We start from the raw sequence: 16,416 nt of genomic DNA on the forward strand, positions 1-16,416 counted from the left end.
GCCGACCCAATAGCTTTGTCATCGGCTGATAAATATAGTTTAAACGGCTTACCCGTTTGAGGGGGGACCAGGACCGGGGGTGAAACCAGGTATCGCTTGATGTCTTCTAACGCCTTGCGTTGTTCTTCTCCCCATATAAATTCCTGGTCTGACTTCAACTTCAGAAGTGGTGTGAACGCCTGAATCCGTCCCGATAGATTAGATATGAATCTTCTGATGAAGTTTACCTTGCCGATTAGAGACTGTAGCTCAGTTTTGTTTTGTGGGGCGACGACTTTGTTGATAGCCGCTATGGTCTTCTGATTGACTTCAATGCCTCGTTCGTGCACCATGAATCCTAAGAACTGTCCGGCGGAGACGCCGAAAGCGCATTTGTTGGGATTCATCTTAAGACCATGTTTCTTGGTGCACTCTAGGACCCTTCGCAAATCGGCTAGGTGCTCCTCATGGCTTTTGGACTTGACCACAACGTCGTCGATGTAGATCTCCACCAGGAGGCCGATGAGTTTGTGAAAAATATAGTTCATAGCCCTCTGATATGTAGCACCAGCATTTTTCAAACCGAAAGTCATCACCACCCACTCGAACAGACCAAGATGGCCTGGACATCTGAAAGCCGTTTTGGGTATATCCTCTTCGGCCATAAGTATCTGATTGTATCCGGCGTTTCCATCCATGAAGCTGATAATTTTGTGCCCTGCGGCAGCATCGATCAGTACATCGGCCGTAGGCATGGGGTAGCCATCCATTGGTGTGGCCTGATTAAGATTTCTGAAATCGACGCAAACGCGCAACTTCCCGTTTTTCTTATACACCGGTACGATATTAGAAATCCACTCGGCGTAACGACATTGCCGAATAAATTTTGCTTCAATTAACCGAGTTATTTCGGCTTTTATGTCCGGTAAAATTTTAGGATTGCATCGTCGTGCGGGTTGTTGGTACGGCCGATACCCTGGTTTTATGGGTAGCCGATGTTCAACAATGGATCGATCTAATCCGGGCATCTCGTGATACTCCCACGCAAAACAATCCTTGAATTCTCTTAATAAATTTGTCAATTTACACTTGTACTCTGGATCTAAATTTGCACTAATGAAAGTCGGCCTTGGTTTGGTCCCGTCACCTAAATCTACCATCTCTAAGGAATCGGCCGACGTGAATCCATGTCCCAGCTTCCCGTCTTCTCTGGCGAACTGATCCATTTATTGTGCTTCTTCGGAGCCGACTGCTCGGATCGGCTGTAGGCCAAAATCGGTGACCTTCAGGAAATCGGTTTCCCACACCTTACCTGATATGCACCTGACGGTTTCGCAGCTCCATTGTTGTGCGTCGGCTGCTGCGATGCTGTACGCGGAGTCGGCTTTGACCACTTCGATGTTATCGCCGATCCATTGTACAAGGCATTGATGCATAGTTGATGGGATGCAGCAGTTTGCGTGTATCCAGTCTCGACCAAGAAGCATATTATAGGACCCTTTGCCATTAATGACGAAAAATGTGGTAGGAAGGGTCTTACTGCCGATGGTGAGGTCGACGCAGAGGGCGCCGCGAGCGTTTGACACCTTGCCTTCGAAGTCCTTGAGCATCATGTCCGTCCTGGTCAGGTCGTCGTCGCTTTTTCCCAGCTTTCAGAGTACGGCATATGGCATGATGTTGACGGCAGCTCCCCCGTCGACCATCAATTTAGTGAGGGGGCGACCGTCAGCATGCCCTTTAAGGAACAATGCCTTCATATGCTGTCGTTCGTCATCTTCGGGCTTTTCGAACGTGGCCATCATCGGTTCTAAAGCCAACCTTGCTGTTTGTTCCTCTATCGCCGACACCTCCTGTTGATCGGCGGGGGTCATGAACTCCATCGGCAATATGAAAACCATACCGATTTCAGCTGCCGATTCGTCGCCCGCCGACTCGTCGTTGCCTTTGTCGTTTCTTTTGGGGCGCCACACCCGAGGCCTTTCTTGCTTTTTGTCCATCGTGCCCTCTTCTTCTTGCTGTTCCCATTGGCGGAGGCGTTGGATTCTCCGTTTTTGTGATTTGGTTAAACCGTCGGGGCACCATCTGGGGTTTATTGGCCTCCTTTCTTTCCCAGCGCGTTCCCATTCTGGTTCGCGTCCTAACGGGTTCTCGTCTGTTACCCGCGCATCGGCCATGTCTTCGAGCCGGCTATGAACGCTGGCTTTGCTACTTGATTGATCGTGTCGATCGGTCCTGCCCCCCTGCCTATTATGGCTTCTACCTTCTGATCGATCATATCGGTCACTTCTGCCCCCCAGCCGATCACGCATGGAAGGGCGTTGATCATCTGAAATTCGCCGATTCCTGCTGATCGGTTCTGGCCTTCCGTCTCTAGAGCGAGACCTTGTGAACGGCCGATTGTTTCGATAGGGGCCGTTGCACTCTGGGCACGTATCAGCTGATGGAAGTCAGAGGTTATTTTCCCAACAGTGGATGAAGAATGGGCATCTCCAATGTTCCTCGTGCCGACGTATTGCTTCCTCTCGGGACCTTGATCGTTCATGTTGGCGCTGGTATTTTTGGAGCAGGAACTGGGAGGTAATGCGTGGTTCTTCTGGCTCATCGTCATCGGCCTCCATCCGTCGCTTCCCCTTGATATCTTCAGACGTGACTTGATTCCTGGGATCGACAGCGCCACTCTTTTTTGCCGATTCGGATGTCAGCACCTTCGTTTGGAGGGGATTCTTACCCGTATTCACCATGTTGGTAGGAAACGGATGCTGATCAATCTTCATTGGTTTGGCCGGTTTTGCCGGCACTTCAAACTTGAGTCTGCCCTGTTCAATGGCCGACTGTATTTGTTGTCTGAAGATTTTGCACTCATTGGTATCATGCGACGTGGCATTGTGCCATTTGCAATACTTCATCTTCTTCAACTGCTCGGCAGAGGGAATCGTGTGGTAAGGTGAGAGTTTAATCTGTCCTTCCTGGAGTAGAAGGTCAAATATTTTGTCAGCTTTAGTGGTGTCGAAACCGTATGCTTCCGGCTCCTTTTTGCCGAATGGGCATGATATTGGCTTCTTTCCCTTAATCCACTCTGCAAGTCCGATTTCGGCGTCTTCTTCATCCTCTACTTCTTCCAGGAATGCTACTTTCTTTTGGAAATTCCTCCTTGGGTCAAATGGACGCACTTCCTGTCCGGACAATCGGTGGACAATCTGGCTCAGGCTCTCGAACTCTTGTGACGCATATTTCTCCTTGATGTGTGGCAGTAGGCCTTGGAAGGCTATATCGGCCAACTGTGCATCGGTTAGAGCCAGGGAGTAGCACTTGTTCCTGACTTCCCGAAACCTCTGTATGTATGAGGGTATCGGCTCATCACTTCGTTGCCGGATGCTAGTCAGATCAGACAGCTTCATTTCGTGGACTCCAGCATAGAAGTACTTGTGAAATTGCTTTTCTAGATCGGCCCATGTGATAATCGAGTTTGGTGGTAAAGTAGTGAACCACTGGAAAGCCGATCCAGACAAAGATGACGAGAACAACCGTACCCGCAGGGCATCTTGCGTAGCTGCTTCGCCGCACTGGATGATGAATCTATTCACATGTTCTACGGTAGAAGTATCATCCATTCCGGAAAATTTAGTAAAATCCGGGACTTTGTACCGATGGGGAAACGGCAACAAGTCATACGTAGATGGGTATGGTGCTCTGTAAGTATAAGTTTGAACCTTCGGCTTCAAGCCGAATTGTTCTTGCATCACTTCCGCGATTTGCGCCGCCCAATCTGGTTGTTGCTGAGGAATAGCTGGCGGCGGAATCGGTACGTGTTGATAAATCGGAGGTTGAATAAAAGGGGATTGGTGAAAAGGTGGTATCTGAGTATAAGCCGGCGGTGTAGTAAAGGACGGCTGCTTGTAGGCACCACTCGTTTCATCATATAGCATGAGCTCTGGCGTCTTGTTGATCTCCGGAGAGATAGGTTGGTATGGTGGTATGATCGGCCGAGTGGCCGTTTGGGAAGGTGTCTGGAACAGAGGATTCCCTTGGCTGACCGATTGATTCAAACCGGTCGTGTTTAAAGGTGCCCCCCAGGGTAAAGGGATGACTGGAGGGAGTGGTGTAGTGGACGGCTGGACGGAGCCGTATCCCAAAGGAGTTGACGACGTAGAGGCACCGACTCCTCCGTATCCCAAAGGAGTTGATGACGTAGAGGCACCGATCTCTCCGACGGAGGATTGGATCGGCTGAGAAGCCTGATAAGCCTGATTTGGTGGAATCGGCTGAAAATACGTAGGCCCCCTGTATCCCTGTGGTATACCCCCAGCGAAGGAGTTGACAACAGCATTGTGTACCATGTTTGAAAGTACCGAGGATTGGTTGATGAAGGCGTGATGAAGAGATTGCTGAATCATATCGGACATCTTGTCCGAATCTTCTGAAATCGTGATCTGGCGAGGAGTAGTGAAAGGAGATTTTTTAACAGTTTCCCCGCTCCTGGAACGACTGAAGGATTTCAAGCAGGTTTTCCGGACTTGCTCCAAATACTGATTCAGATCTTCCCTTTGGTCGTCCTTTAGATCTGCTTCCGTCACTTCGATGACGTTATTTTCGGAGATGTCAGCAGCTTTCGACATGATGGCGGTTGTAATGGTCCCACCAGGCGTGCCAAAAGTGTGTTGGCGCTAGAAATCGGTCCAGCGGCCGACACACGACCCGGGAGAATCTGCTTAGCTCCTGTTCGGGTGAATGCCCTGGTGCGGTTCGCGCGGCGTGCCAGCCAATCTGACCTGTTGATTGGCAAGGAAGAACACGTGTCAAATTCAGTAACTACGATCGGCTAAGTTTCCGATCGAGAGAGCTAATCGGCAGATCGGCCGATTTACTGTAGTAAAGAAATCGGCTACAAGATAGCACGATCCTTATAGCCTTGTAGACAGAAAAATACTAAAGCAATCGGTACAAAGCTTATGAAAATAGCACTGGGAAAAGATCTAATCGGCAACGAACGGATCTAACAACAGAAAGTAATAAAAGCCGACACTACCGATTCCTAGCAGGATAACTGGTGATAAAAGCTAGAACAACAGGTAAAAACCTATGAATCTAGTTGATATCGATAACTGGTGAATAAATCTAAACGAAACAACAGCGATGCGCCGGAAGTTAAAGCTTAGATATTACTCAATAAACGGAACTTACAGAATCGGCCGGAGATCAAGATGATGCAGCCCTGCCAACCCGCACGAACTCGTGAGAAGAAAAAACGACGGCGAAGTCGCCTGCTTGAAAGTAGTACGGAGAATAAAGTAACTTGTTGTATTGATTGATTGATTCTTTACAGATTTACAAAGGTAGCTATTTATAGCCCCGTACAAATAATCTTCTTAACCGACAAGGACTCTATCTCTGATTCAAATAGGAAACAAATATCTACAAGCACAATCCGTGCTAAACTAATTACCCCACGCTTCGTGGGCTGAACTCCACCTTATCTTTCCTCCTTTCCAAGCCCATACAGGCCCACCTTAGTCCTCCTTCCTGATCGGCCGATTTCTTATCAGCAAAGGGCTGCCGATTGGGAACCTGAAGCGAAGTAGAAGCCACTCGACCGATTCCACACTGTAGCATCTCTTGACCGATTCCCATCTGTATTCCTCCGATTTCCTTCCTCTTTGACGCCGATTCGACTGATGACGAAACCCGGCGTCAACAGTAGTAAACCTGTCGCGATAGAACGCTATTTGGGTTCAGATTTAAGGTTTTTTTACGATACATAATACTAGGCTATATTAGTGTTTAAAAACAACTAGTATAAAAATATTCGACGATCAAGATTAATTATATACTGCTGCTGTGGAATGGGTAGTAGGTTATCATGGTAAAAGTCATCACTATAATTTTATTTTTGATGCTAGCATAAAGTTTAAAAGATCGTTCCATTTAAAATATCACTTTTTACAATATAATAATTACTAAATTATCTATAATAATGAACAGTTAGATCTTGTATATACTATATACCATTAAGTAGTAGTATTGTGTACCGTAAAAGAGCTCTCAGATTTTCCTTGCTTTCGTAGCGTGTGCAACATTTCAGTGATATCTGACTCTATCCATATGACTACAGCAGTAGGTTTTCAAGTGCTGTGTGTTGCCCCAAACTACTCCTCCATGTTCTACAGTAGAATAAATGGCCGATTGGCTTTATTCTTCAGTGACTAAGGGGTGTTTGGATAGTAGGGGCTAAACTTTAGTAGTGTCACATCAGATGTTCGGATGCTAATTAGGAGGACTAAACATGAGCTAATTATAAAACTAATTGCAGAATCCTATGCTAATTCGCGAGACGAATCTATTAAGCCTAATTAATCCACCAATAGCAAATAGTTACTGTAACACCAAATTGTCAAATCGTGGACTAATTAGGCTCAATAGATTCGTCTCGCGAATTAGACTCCATCTGTGCAATTAGTTTTATAATTAGCATATGTTTAATACTCCTAATTAGCATCCAAACATCCAATGTGACAAGTGCTAAACTTTAGTGGGGTGTATCTAAACACCCCCTAAGCTAAAACTATAACTGGCCTGTTGGAGGTAAATGAGCTTTTCAGAATTAGAGTTACGAATTGTGATGCTACCATATCATTTGGCATGCCTATTGCCTAGCGCAAAAGGAATCCAGGAAGCATAATGGTGGCAAGTCGCAACAATTGCAGTACGGAGGTATGGCCTAGTGAGTTGGCCTATCATGCATGGAGCAGTTGGGTTGGGCTCTTCAAACGTCAACGATGACAGGAGTCACAGGAATCTTCAGACCTGTTCCGGTTGCTAAACAGTTTGCGGGCGGATGTAAAACTCTGTGCATCCAGCTCGTTGCTGCGAATTCTGTGGATGGAATTCGAAACCATTTTTAACGCACGGGCATATAGTTGAACACGCTCCAGAGTTTCCGATGGAGCAAGCATCTTACTATTACTAATTGGAGATTTCTTTTGAAACCTTCATGTGAAGACACCTAGGATCCTAGGTGGACCTCTAGAAAAAGAGAGGAACTTTAGACATTCTCACAAAAATTAAAAACATCTTACCATCAATTTGGTGGAGTCTAAGCATCCATGAAAATAATAGCCCTTGAATCTATTATGCTTTTTAACAAATTACCGTAACCCTAATTGTTGTGTTGGAATTACTCACCTATACCACCAAAGAGTTACCTCAAATATTCAATCCATATCTCCACGTTACCTCAAAGAATTACCCACCTATCTCCACGTGAATATATGATAATGAAAGCACACATAATCTGATCACATGATCCCAACTAATGTGCCAATAAACCAAATATACTGTAATAATCTTCATGTGTACGGTATTAATATATCTCTATGCATGAACGTGAGAGCTAAATGTTAATCTACATGGTTATGTAGCACCTCAGTGGCAAACCCTATAGTCACCGGATTGGCTCCATTGCTCGCGGATGCTAAGCGCCCTCCCTCGCAGCCTCACCTCACCTATGATAGCATCAACTTATCTCCTTGGAATAGTCGACTTGAGATGTTCAAGAGCGGGAGTTCATGCCAGGAAGCATATATAAACAATGAAGAGTCCTGGTGATCAGGAGGAGGCACGAAACCAGGCCAATCGGAGATGCGTACTCCCTCCGTTCCAAATTATAAGTCATTCCAACTTTCTTGGAGAGTCAAAGTATCTCAAGTTTGATCAAATTTATACAATAAAGTGCTAACATTCATGATATCAAATAGGTACCATTGGTTTCTTCATTAAATATATTTTCATAGTATATCTATTCGGTGCCATAAACTTTTGTAATTTTCTCTATAATTTTGGTCAAACATAAAAATGTTTGACTCTCCAAGAAAGTTGGAATGACTTATAATTTAGAACGGAGGGAGTAGAAGTAATCTATTGGGATCTTCATCAGGCAAAGTACGTCACGGCGCCGTAGGTAACCTAAGAGGTTGAGGCATATCACCGATTGGCAGCCCCGAACGATGGATTCGTCTGGCCAAAAGGAGATCACAGAAGGTTACGGGGGTGTTTGGCAACACCCTGTTAAAGTTTAACACCTGTCACATCGGATGTTTAGATGCTAATTAGGAGTATTAAACATAGGCTAATTACAAAACTAATTGCACAGATGGAGTATAATTCGCGAGACGAATCTATTAAGCCTAATTAGTCCATGATTTGACAGTGTGGTGCTACAGTAACCATTTGCTAATGATGAATTAATTAGGCTTAATAGATTCGTCTCGCGAATTAGGACAGGGTTCTGCAATTAGTTTTATAATTAGCTCATGTTTAGTCCTCCTAATTAGCATCCGAACATCCGATGTGACACTGTTAAAGTTTAGCACCTCGTATCCAAACACCCCCTTAGTATCAAAATCAATCTCAGACTCATGTGACTGCAGCATCCGACAGTTTAATGTTCTCATGAGTCATGATGAACAACTAACTCCAGCATCTGGATCCCGGGGCAGTGGATCGGATCTGCATCGTGATGGATTGCGCACTACTAGCTGCGGCCACGGACAAAATAGGTGGAAGACAATATCGAACGAACGATCCAATGGCAGTGGTCCAGTGGATGCACAGAGCTTCAAGCAGATCATGCTTGCATCGGCAGCTTGTGGCAGACGACCAGCCAGTGGCCACTGCCCATTCCGATAGAAGGGTTAAAGACAATCTCAAATGCACATCTAATGTACTTTTAACGTGAATGATATAACTCAACAATGGTTGATGCGATCTGCCAGCAGTTCAGCAGTGAAGGCAACAATAACGATGCAGTAGAATGAGGAAGGGGACGTCTTGCTCAGGATAAAAGTTGATATTTGAGGTACGTAGTAATTACACAAGTAACAATATAAGTATATAACATAAAAAAATAGAGAATAATATGCTACTCTTAATTATACCAAGCTACTCGCACTAGCATCCTTCTTGAAAAGTTATCACATTTGCTAAATCAAATAAGAATGTTTTTTTTTTACTTTTACAACTGTGTATGCTACTTCAAATACGAATGTTTTTACTTTACAACTGGGAATAATTCTTACTACCTGCACTAGCATTCTTACTGAAAGGTGAACAAAAATATCTCATAGTAAGCATGCATTACTGCCACCATACGGATTGTGTGCATATGCATGCATGAGCAGTGAGCATGTCAATTTCCATAGGTTAACGATCATGAAAAATATTTTCTTAATGAGTCGCATACCAATGACAATAGCAATAGTCCCTGTTAAATTATATTAATACTTCATGACAAAAAATATGCAAGTTCCTACTTTAGATAGATTTTTATTATATTTATATTTGACATAAAATATTGTTACATATCTATATATATTGATAGTTCAATGTGTGAACTCTAAGGTTCTTAAAAAAATTGTAATATCTATACAATTTAGCGCATATGTTTGATGGAGAAAATTTGATGTAGGCTAAAAACACATGTTTGTGCCATTGTAGTAACTAAGTGTAGCCTAGGATCCATAATCAAAGTTATTAATAAAATCAAAATAGGGTATGGAAAATGAGCTACACCAAACACTAGGTCTTCAATTTTACATGCATAAGGAATACAATTCTTACAAATTGTGGCAGGAACACGAAAAGAAAAGAATCAGACACTAATAATCGAAATATATCAATTACAATATAGGAAAATGACGACAATAAAAAAGGGAGAGCCAAGATAAGCAATTTTAATGAGCCTATGTCCTTTAGAATTTATCTTTGGATTTCTAATAACACTTAATTATATCTCTTTTAATTTATATATTAATGTTCATATCTTTTTAAATTGCTAGCCCGTACAGGCGCATAGGTTGATGGACTAGTATATCCGTAATCCATTTGCCACACCTTGTGCGTGCCAACTGACGCCACGCAGCACGACTCAATAGAGGCACAGACCCGGTCTCAGCCTGTGGCAGCAAAAGCTTTGGCCTTTGGGCGATGCTTTACATTTTTTTCTTCTAGATTTGTAATGGATATATGCTTTACTTCGTCGAGGATGCATTAGATGATTTAGAAGATCAGATATTCAGATGCATGAAAGGCACATGATATTCATTCCTCTCTTTACTGACCAATCAGAAAAGGGTGCTAAAAAGGGAGCCTATTAGAAAAACTTGAAGCTAACTCTAACTTAACGTCGCAGAAGGTTCTCTTGTCACGCTCGCAGTGACTGAGGCGATTGCTGGTATCATGTTCAGAGGCAAAAAAAAGAAAAAAAGAAAAAAAAGGAAAGAAGAGGGCGCACTTGGCGATGGAGAGAGGAGAGAGGGGTGACGAGGGGCATCTCGAAAAGGCGACCAGAAACGCACGACAAGTTTTCCAAAAGGACGCACAAGGAAGATCGCTTCTAGATCGTGTTTTGAACTTTGAACGAACTCGATCTCCCTTCGCGTGCACTTTGCACTTGTTTTCTTGCGACCGACAGCAGGGACGACGTACTGGGCACGGTCAATTGTCTCCGTATACGTTGGTCCCAAACTAACTCTAGGCGAGTTAGTGACTCACATTCCTGACTTGATTTCTCTCTCGTACTAGTACGGAACATCAAACAGCACCCGCTGGTCGCTGCTGATGTTCAAGAGGCAAGAGCAGCACCAAAACGTTGAAACCGAAATTGAACAGCCTTGCAGGTTGCCGTAGGACGAAATGGGCAGCCAGCGGGGGAAGTGTAGGCGCATGCGCATCCATCGTCGCGATGGGACTCGCCAGTCGCCACTCTCTAGACGTTTGACAAAACCGGGGTTCTGGTCGCGAGGACGTACGCACGGCAACCAACCAACCAACCCGATCGGTGAGACCAGACAACAGTTCGGTCCGAGTCCATTCAGAAATCAGACGGAAGCACGCTGCCCCAGAGCGATGCGACCATGATGCCAATCACGCACGTCCACATCCCCTGCCGCCCTCCCTGCGCCCCCAGCCGTTGGTTGCTGCGACCACGCAACACCGCCTGTCCGCCTGCGCGCGCCCCATCCGTCCGCGTCCATGTGCCCGATTCCGACGCCATCCCATGGGCGTCTCGCTCCCTGCCTGCCCGGGCGCCCCCACCACGCTGACGCTGCGTCACCGGCTCGCCGCCCTCCCCGCAGCCCAGCCGCGCCCTTTATAGCCCCCGCGTGCCGCTCGCTCGCACACTCCAGTCCGCCCGTTCCCACTCCCGAAGTCGCCACCGCCTGCAGCTTGCGAAACCGAGACCCCGAGCTCGACACCCAGCGCCGAGCCAGAGAGGCCAAGGACGCACGCACGCATGGACGCCGCCATCTCCTGCGTCGGCGTGGCGCCGCAGAACGCGCTGCTGTCCCGCTCCTTCGCCGACGCCGCCATCGCCCGCGCGCTCCACTTCTCCCTCTCCGACGTGCCCCAGCCTTCCGCCGAGGCGACGGCCGCGACGGCGGCGGCACCGCCAGCGGCGACGACGGTGCTGATGCACGGCTTCGGGGGCCATCCTCCGCTGATGGGCAGCGCGGCGCCGTCGCAGTCGCCGTCGCCGTCGTCGTCCGCGCGGTGCCGGCTGGGGCCGGCGGGCGGGGGCGCGGGGAAGCGGCGGCGGCCGCGGCCGTCGAAGCGCGCGCCCACCACGTACATCAGCACCGACGCCGCCACCTTCCGCGCCATGGTGCAGCGCGTCACGGGCGCCGACGAGGCCGACCTGCTGCTGCAGCAGCAGGACGGCCTCGGCCTCCTCCTGCCGCAGCTCGGCGTCGAGCAGTTCCTTCAGGCGGGCCCCACGGCGTACGCGACGACGCCCACGCCCGCCGCGGCGGAGCAGCAGCAGCAGCAGCCGCTGTTCCCGACGCTGGACTCGTGGAACGTCATGTACGGGAAGAAGAACGAGGTGGCCTGAGCCCTGACTGCCCAATGAAAACGTCGTGATCGCTAGTCCGTCCGAGGTGAGCTCGTGCGTGTGCAGCAGCAGCCGCAACTGCTGCGTGGATGATCATTCGATGGGGGTGACCATGAGTGGTTTAGGCCTCTATGGGTGTAGTGTTAATCGGAGAACCAGGCGATTGCAGTAGTTTTGCAGTTGCATCTGAATGTATGCCTCCCATCATGTATAGAAAAGTGGCGCTGGTAAAAAAAAAAAGTCTATCCCTGGTACAGGTAGAGAGGCCGTTGTTTCGCATTATTGCATTGCACTATGTTTCGAACACAAAAATCTCTATTCTTTTCCTCTTCTTGGTTCTATATGTGGCTTTGCAACACGTCCATGACGTAACAGTGACGGCAGATGATTTTCGATAGTTTGTAGAGATTTTACGAGTTCAACGAACGCTAAAAATTCGCGCTCCGCTCACTTCCTCTGGCTCGTGACCTGGTCTTATATTCATGTGCTTTATGGTAAAGAGACTTTCTGTGGGTGTTGAAAAGAGGAGGGAAAATGCTGATCGAAAAGAACAAAAAGCTGCCTTTTATTTTGATCCTCTTTGGGATAGTGATTGTGCCCGTTTCTTTGCACTTACGACTTCCGCAAAACCACATGCCCCCGTTCACATTGCAAGTGCCGACACTAAGACACGCACGTCTTGTAGGACTGAATCCTCTGAGGCTGCATTACAATCTGAAACTGTCATTGCAGCAGAAAAGGCCGTCAAGGTAACAATTGTCCATTGGATCATTGAAGGACCCTGTCCCTGAGGCCTGAGGATAACGTTCAGGCCTCAGCGCAATTCCCCAACCGCCATAAGATTGCTACCTCTGAACTTCAAGCAACGGAAGCGCTGCACCTCGCTTTCAGTAAGAGTTACTGATCGATCAACAATTGCCGGTTAAGGGTGTCAGCTGCTCGCGGCGATAGAAACAAGAGAAAATTACTTATTTGACACTAAATAAAGATGACGTTTCCTTATTTGACATTGAAATTTGAACTTCGTTATACTTTGATTCCTTATTTAACACTAACGTCTATTCAATCAGTTTAACTCGCATGAACAGACTTATTTGACACTAACGTCTATTCAGTCAGTTTAAGTCGCATGAACAGAAACCCGTGAATTCTCCCTTCCTATTTTCTTGACCAAAATGATATCCGAATCACCTCCAAAATTTATGAAACTTTTTTAGTGATACAATAGATGGAGATGAATCCATTTTGAATAAAAACAAAAATACAGTGCTTAACATCTTAAAACTGAAATTCACCAAATTATTCTACTTTTACATATTATCTAATTTTTTTGGTTCATAAAAATATTTCTAAAAAAATGTCTAAGAATACCTAATATTTATGTTGTGGGGGTGAGGTGATTTATAAAATTGTCACATATCATAAGTAACAAGGAGACATTTGTATTTATTAAAAAATCACTTTCTATTAAAAACTTCAAATGTCTCTTTTTCACGTATCATATATAATAATTTTATAAATTACTTAATCCCACAATCAGGATATTAGTTATTTTTAAAGAATTTTTTATGCCCTAAATTTCATTTTAATCATTAAAAAGGTCTAATTTTGTGAATTTTAATTTTAATGTTTATTAAGTGCTACATATTTGTTCTTATGAAAAATGGGGTTTTCTCCATATGTTTTATCACTATTAAAAATTTCATGAATTTTGGAGATGGTTTGGATGTTGTTTTAGTCCAGAAAAGAGAGAGGGAGAATCCATGGGTTACCGTTCACTGGAGTAAACGACGGAATAGAATGTAGTGTCAAAGAATAAAAGTTTAACCCAGTGCTAGATAAGGAAGTTCAAATTTTTTGATGTCAAATAAGAAAATCTCATTTTACTATGGTCAAATAAGAAATTTTCTCCAGAAGCATGAGCCGTGCTAAGTGGAACCTAGGCGCGCAGACGTGCAGTGCAGCAGGCTCCGCAGTCAGCGTGGATTTCTGCAGGAAAGAGGTTCGAATTTCACATTTTCACCATGGGAAATTACCGAGACGCAAGGTTGTCCTGAAATGGCGGTACAGAAACTGAGACGATGTACCTTTGTACCGGGACGTCTCCTCCAGTGGTCAGATTTGCACTAGTTTCAGATTAGGCAGAACAAGGAATGGATAAGGAGGGAGCAAAAGCCAACAGGGCACACAGCAACCGTTCACTTCTCAGCCGTTCAGAAGCACATCCTCGATACCCCTGCCACCACAGTCCACAAGGCGCGACCACAGCACCATTTCTACAAGGAGAGCTCAGTCTCAAACCAGCGATTACTCCACCAATCAAGCCATTCCCGTCGAAGCCAAACGTTGGAGCAGAACCCTCAATCCAGCATCGCGCTCACGAATCAGCAAGGAGTAACAACGGAGGATTGGCAACACAGGAACTAGAATTGCATTAGCAGATAGCTGCATAGAGACTGTCGAGCACCTCCCTGCCTCTGTATCTGCTTCAGTGGGTAGGAATGGCACATCCATTGCTCGCGGCAGCAACTACTGCTGTTTCTTCACCCTACGTCTCCTCGACAGCACGAGTCCCTGCTTCTCCCGTGCGACGGCGTCACCGCGGCGTCGCCGTCCGGTGCGCGCCGAACGGCGACGTTGCATCAGCAAGCGACACGAAATCGAACCTCAAGGTGGGCTCGCCGATCGTCATCCTGGAGGCGCCCGTGATGCTGAAGACCGCGGCGTCGGTGCCGTCGCTCCGGCACAACAGCGGCCAGGTCAAGGCCGGCGACGTCGGAAGGTACGTGATATACTCTGGTACTCGATCAGAATAGAAAACGAACTGTGTACTAACTACTACAGTGTCTTGGCGCTGACGTTCTTGTGACTTCGTTGGTTGAGCAGGATCATGGCGCGGAAGCCCAAGGACGTCTGGGCCGTGCGCCTCGCCGCCGGCATGTACCTGCTGGACGGCAAGTTTTTCAGGCCCTTGGATGCTGATGAAGACAACGAGGAGTCGTCACGGGGTGAATGACAAACCGATGCCTCAATGGCATGCCGCGCTCTGTGCGAACATGTCAATAGTGAAACGAGGTGATTGCAACCGCAGGATTCATGGCATGTAACTCTGCCGAAAGCGCGCAAGCATAATCGTGCTGTTAGTGTAATGTTCTTGGAGTTTAAATTCATAGTTTCACAGACATTCAAAACTTTGTCCCTAGGCAATTTTCAATGGGAACGCTAGAACTTACTCGGGTGTTTCTTTTTCAAGGAGAATGTTCAAAATTAATCGCTGTGACATGTTTTATGGTCAGATTTTATTCTTCTAAAATCTCTTCAAGTCTCAAAATGTTTAGACTCTTCAAGTCTCTGAATGTTTAGAGTTAGAGTTTAGGGTTTAAAAATTTTATGTTAGGATGAACTCACAAGTCATGGTGCTGCCACGGGAACTATGGATAATAGGTTGGCAAGAAGTGGGTTAGGACAAACAATTAGTCGGCCTACTTGAGACAGGTTAGTGTGGGAGAGTGGAAGGGAGGAGGGTGCGGTGCGAAGGCTCATAGAAGACGACGAGAGAAGAGGAGGGAGAAGGCTCGATAACATATAATCGTACGATAGACGATGATATATCATATATGAATGCAGCGGCGGACCCAGCGGTCAGACGAAGTCTGTGTTGAGCATAAGACAACTCTCTTCCCATGGAGTATAAGATAATAGGGCCTATTTAGTCCCCCAAAATTCCAACTTTGACACTATGCAAAAAGAAGATTTCCCATCACATTAAACTTGCGGTACATGCATGGAGTACTGAATGTAGACGAAATCAAAAACTAATTGCACAGTTTTGTTGTACTTTGCAAGACGAATCTTTTAAGCCTAATTAGTCAATATTTAGACAATAATTCACAAATAAAAATAAAACGCTACAGTAAATTTGGTTGTCCAAAATTGGGCAACTAAACCACGCCTAGAATAGAGTTGTGAACCTTGGAGGACCACAGCTAGGCTCCTGCAGCTGCGGCGCTGGAGCCCGAACAGGCGCCCAGGGTCGCCGGGCTCTGGGTCCGCCCCTATATGAATGAGAAGAGTTTAAAAAAAATAGGAAATGAATAAAGGAAATAAAAATGATTAGTGGGATTTTATTTGGTGTACAATTAATAGGCCCATGACCATATGTTGAGTGGGTTCAGATCGGGTTATGAAGCGTACGTAAGTCCGAGCCAGCCAAGGGCAGACATCGTTTTTTTCCTCGGATATTTTTCAGAGCGTTTTGGAGTTTTATGTTAAATAGAGACCAAGGAATGATTGCTAGATTTTCTTGAGTTTCAGGGTTAAACATTGAGTTTTCGGATATGTTGATCTATAGGAGAAAACGCAACCATTTTTTCGAAAAAAAGTAAGGTGTGTTTGGCGGAGTTTCGATTCTCTGCTAAATCTAATGGGATCTCTGCCAAACAGTTGATTCTATGAAGTGATTCTTCATCCTGATTTTAACAGTTTACGCTAGAAAATAAAAAGAAATCACTTTCAGTCACAAAATCACTTCTCTCAAAGAATCAGCTCGCATA

General features: G+C 45.8%; 2 protein-coding genes across 2 annotated transcripts; both read left to right on the forward strand.

Annotated features, from left to right (window-relative positions):
- The first annotated feature begins 11,160 nt into the window (after window positions 1–11,160).
- On the forward strand, window positions 11,161–12,191 carry LOC101761097. The gene has a single exon (XM_012842598.2). It carries the CDS (start codon window positions 11,267–11,269, stop codon window positions 11,861–11,863), a length of 597 nt encoding a protein of 198 aa, XP_012698052.1. The 5' UTR covers window positions 11,161–11,266; the 3' UTR covers window positions 11,864–12,191.
- A 1,852-nt stretch (window positions 12,192–14,043) lies between these two features.
- Window positions 14,044–15,145, forward strand: LOC101761479. Its single transcript, XM_004984502.3, has 2 exons — window positions 14,044–14,645; window positions 14,750–15,145. The coding sequence occupies exons 1-2, from the start codon at window positions 14,365–14,367 to the stop codon at window positions 14,877–14,879; spliced, it is 411 nt and encodes a 136-aa protein (XP_004984559.1). The 5' UTR covers window positions 14,044–14,364; the 3' UTR covers window positions 14,880–15,145.
- The last annotated feature ends 1,271 nt before the right edge of the window (window positions 15,146–16,416 follow it).

The sequence above is a fragment of the Setaria italica genome, chromosome IX, assembly GCF_000263155.2.
Source record: "Setaria italica strain Yugu1 chromosome IX, Setaria_italica_v2.0, whole genome shotgun sequence".
Lineage (NCBI taxonomy): Eukaryota > Viridiplantae > Streptophyta > Magnoliopsida > Poales > Poaceae > Setaria > Setaria italica.

Excerpts from the sequence above, each read along its gene's own strand:
- LOC101761097 (XM_012842598.2), top strand. The coding sequence starts at position 11,267 with ATGGACGCCGCCATCTCCTGCGTCGGCGTGGCGCCGCAGAACGCGCTG.
- LOC101761479 (XM_004984502.3), top strand. The coding sequence starts at position 14,365 with ATGGCACATCCATTGCTCGCGGCAGCAACTACTGCTGTTTCTTCACCC. Across the intron at positions 14,646-14,749 it reads AAGGCCGGCGACGTCGGAAG|GATCATGGCGCGGAAGCCCA; the intron begins GTACGTGATATA and ends TTGGTTGAGCAG.